The following is a 1,841-nucleotide window of genomic DNA, read 5'->3' as shown; positions in this document are numbered from 1 at the left end:
AGTCAACCAATCAACCAGCCTATATATCAATCAACCAATCGGTCAATCGACCAATCCAATGTCACCAGACTACACGCTACACAATGATTTTCAATTAAACATTTCAAAAGAGCTTTTTAGTTCGAAATAAATAAACATTCAATTTGAAAGACAAATAAAAGAGAACGATGTAACAAAACTGAAAATGCTCAAGAACATTATTTTGTAAAATTGTGAACGCGAATACACAGACAGACAGACTGACAGACAGACAGACAGACAGACACAGACAAACAAACAATCAAAATCACGTTTACAATAGCAGTTCTACTACTCGCTTCAAAATAAATATATGACAATAAATTACAATTTTTAGTAAAGTAGATTCCCGCTAAAACTACTGCCACCATCGTTACTTCCATCACCATCTCGATCCTTCGTTATCTTGAATGATTTACTTTCTTTCAGTTTACTTCCGACGTCGTTATCACTGATATCTAGTTCTTTTGCTGCCTTGAACGATTTTGAATCTTTTATTTTGCTTCGACCCCACGTGTTTTTGACGGCCGCCGGAACGTTATGAGACGCAGGGGCAAAACCCCTAGGTTGCGTGTGCAGTTTTGGAGGGCTCATTAAGATATTTCTTCCTATTGGTCCGGCTTTCACGCCTCTTTCTGGTCCGACAGCTAATAGATTTGCAGAACTTGAAAGACTCGTAATGACGTCATCGCTAGGGGCGCTTTGATCTGATAGGCTTCTATCTGATCGTGATGATGACGACCCGGACGGAGTAGCTAAAAATAGAAACGATTTAATTATAAATTCGATTTCGACTGTTTCAAGTTATAAAAATTAAATTTAACGGGAAATAATTTTGGCGTCAGGGAAATTTTAAAAAATGGCCTCCACTCACGCGTCATCTCAAAATCATTTTTCTCAAGTTTTGATGCGTCGTTGTTGTTGTGAGGAGGGCACGTGATCCTGTTGTCGTCACTTTTGTTGCTGTTGAGTTTCGATGATGATGATGGTGATGATGATTTTGTTGGCTGCGGTGCTGATAACGATGCTGCTACAGGTTGTAATGGTGATGATGAATCAGATGTTGATACTGATAACGATGATGTTGCTGGCGGTGATGATGATGATGGTGATGATGTTGTTGGCGGTGATGATGATGATGATACGGGTAATGGCGGCTGGGGTCTTGAAACTAAGGAGCTCATATTTTTCGGACTTTGCACCGAATCATTAGGCAGGAACATGTACTCATAGAGGACGTCAGTTAAGCTCATCCAATAAATGGCCGTCATCTTCAAAGTAGCCATGATTTGTCGCGAATTTGCCTGACTGTGTTAGTGTTGGTAATGTTGTTGATGATATCGTCGGAATTATTGTATTTTTGTTGTTGGGCTGAATTACTGTTTCTTTGTTGTTGGGGTCCACTTTTTGACGTTTCTTCTTCCGCTTCCAGAAGATTAGGGCCAAAATTAGGCAGAGAAGACAGAGGAGAAGTAAGAGAAGAAAGCCCAAGATTAGGCCGAGAATTAGGTAGAGAGTGTTGTTGTTGTTTGGTGTCTGTTCGAATCGTCCTGTAAGTTGGCAAGTTATGATGGTGATTGTTGTGATGATGGCCATAATACAACAACAACAACAACAACAACAACAACAACAACAACAACAACAACAACAATAATAATAATAATAAAGATCGACCAACCGAGTTTAGCGACGTAAATTACTTGAGATATTCTAGAAAAGATTGACGGAGCGATCGAATGCACATCCACCTGATGATATCAGATGATGATGCTGATGACGATGATGCTGATGACGATGATGATGATGATGTTCTATTTATAGGC

The 1,841-nt window shown here is 39.5% G+C and overlaps 1 protein-coding gene across 1 annotated transcript; it reads right to left on the bottom strand.

Annotated features, from left to right (window-relative positions):
• Positions 1–351: 351 nt before the first annotated feature.
• HELRODRAFT_184350 (hypothetical protein) lies at positions 352–1,762 on the bottom strand (the record flags this gene model as incomplete). Its single annotated transcript, XM_009022915.1, has 5 exons — positions 352–773; positions 893–1,105; positions 1,214–1,326; positions 1,431–1,568; positions 1,719–1,762. The coding sequence occupies 5 exons, from the start codon at positions 1,760–1,762 to the stop codon at positions 352–354; spliced, it is 930 nt and encodes a 309-aa protein (XP_009021163.1).
• Positions 1,763–1,841: the final 79 nt, after the last annotated feature.

The sequence above is a fragment of the Helobdella robusta genome (genome assembly GCF_000326865.2).
Source record: "Helobdella robusta unplaced genomic scaffold HELROscaffold_338, whole genome shotgun sequence".
NCBI lineage: Eukaryota > Metazoa > Annelida > Clitellata > Rhynchobdellida > Glossiphoniidae > Helobdella > Helobdella robusta.
Note: the sequence above shows the minus strand (reverse complement) of the source record. Positions and strands in the feature narration are given on the sequence as shown.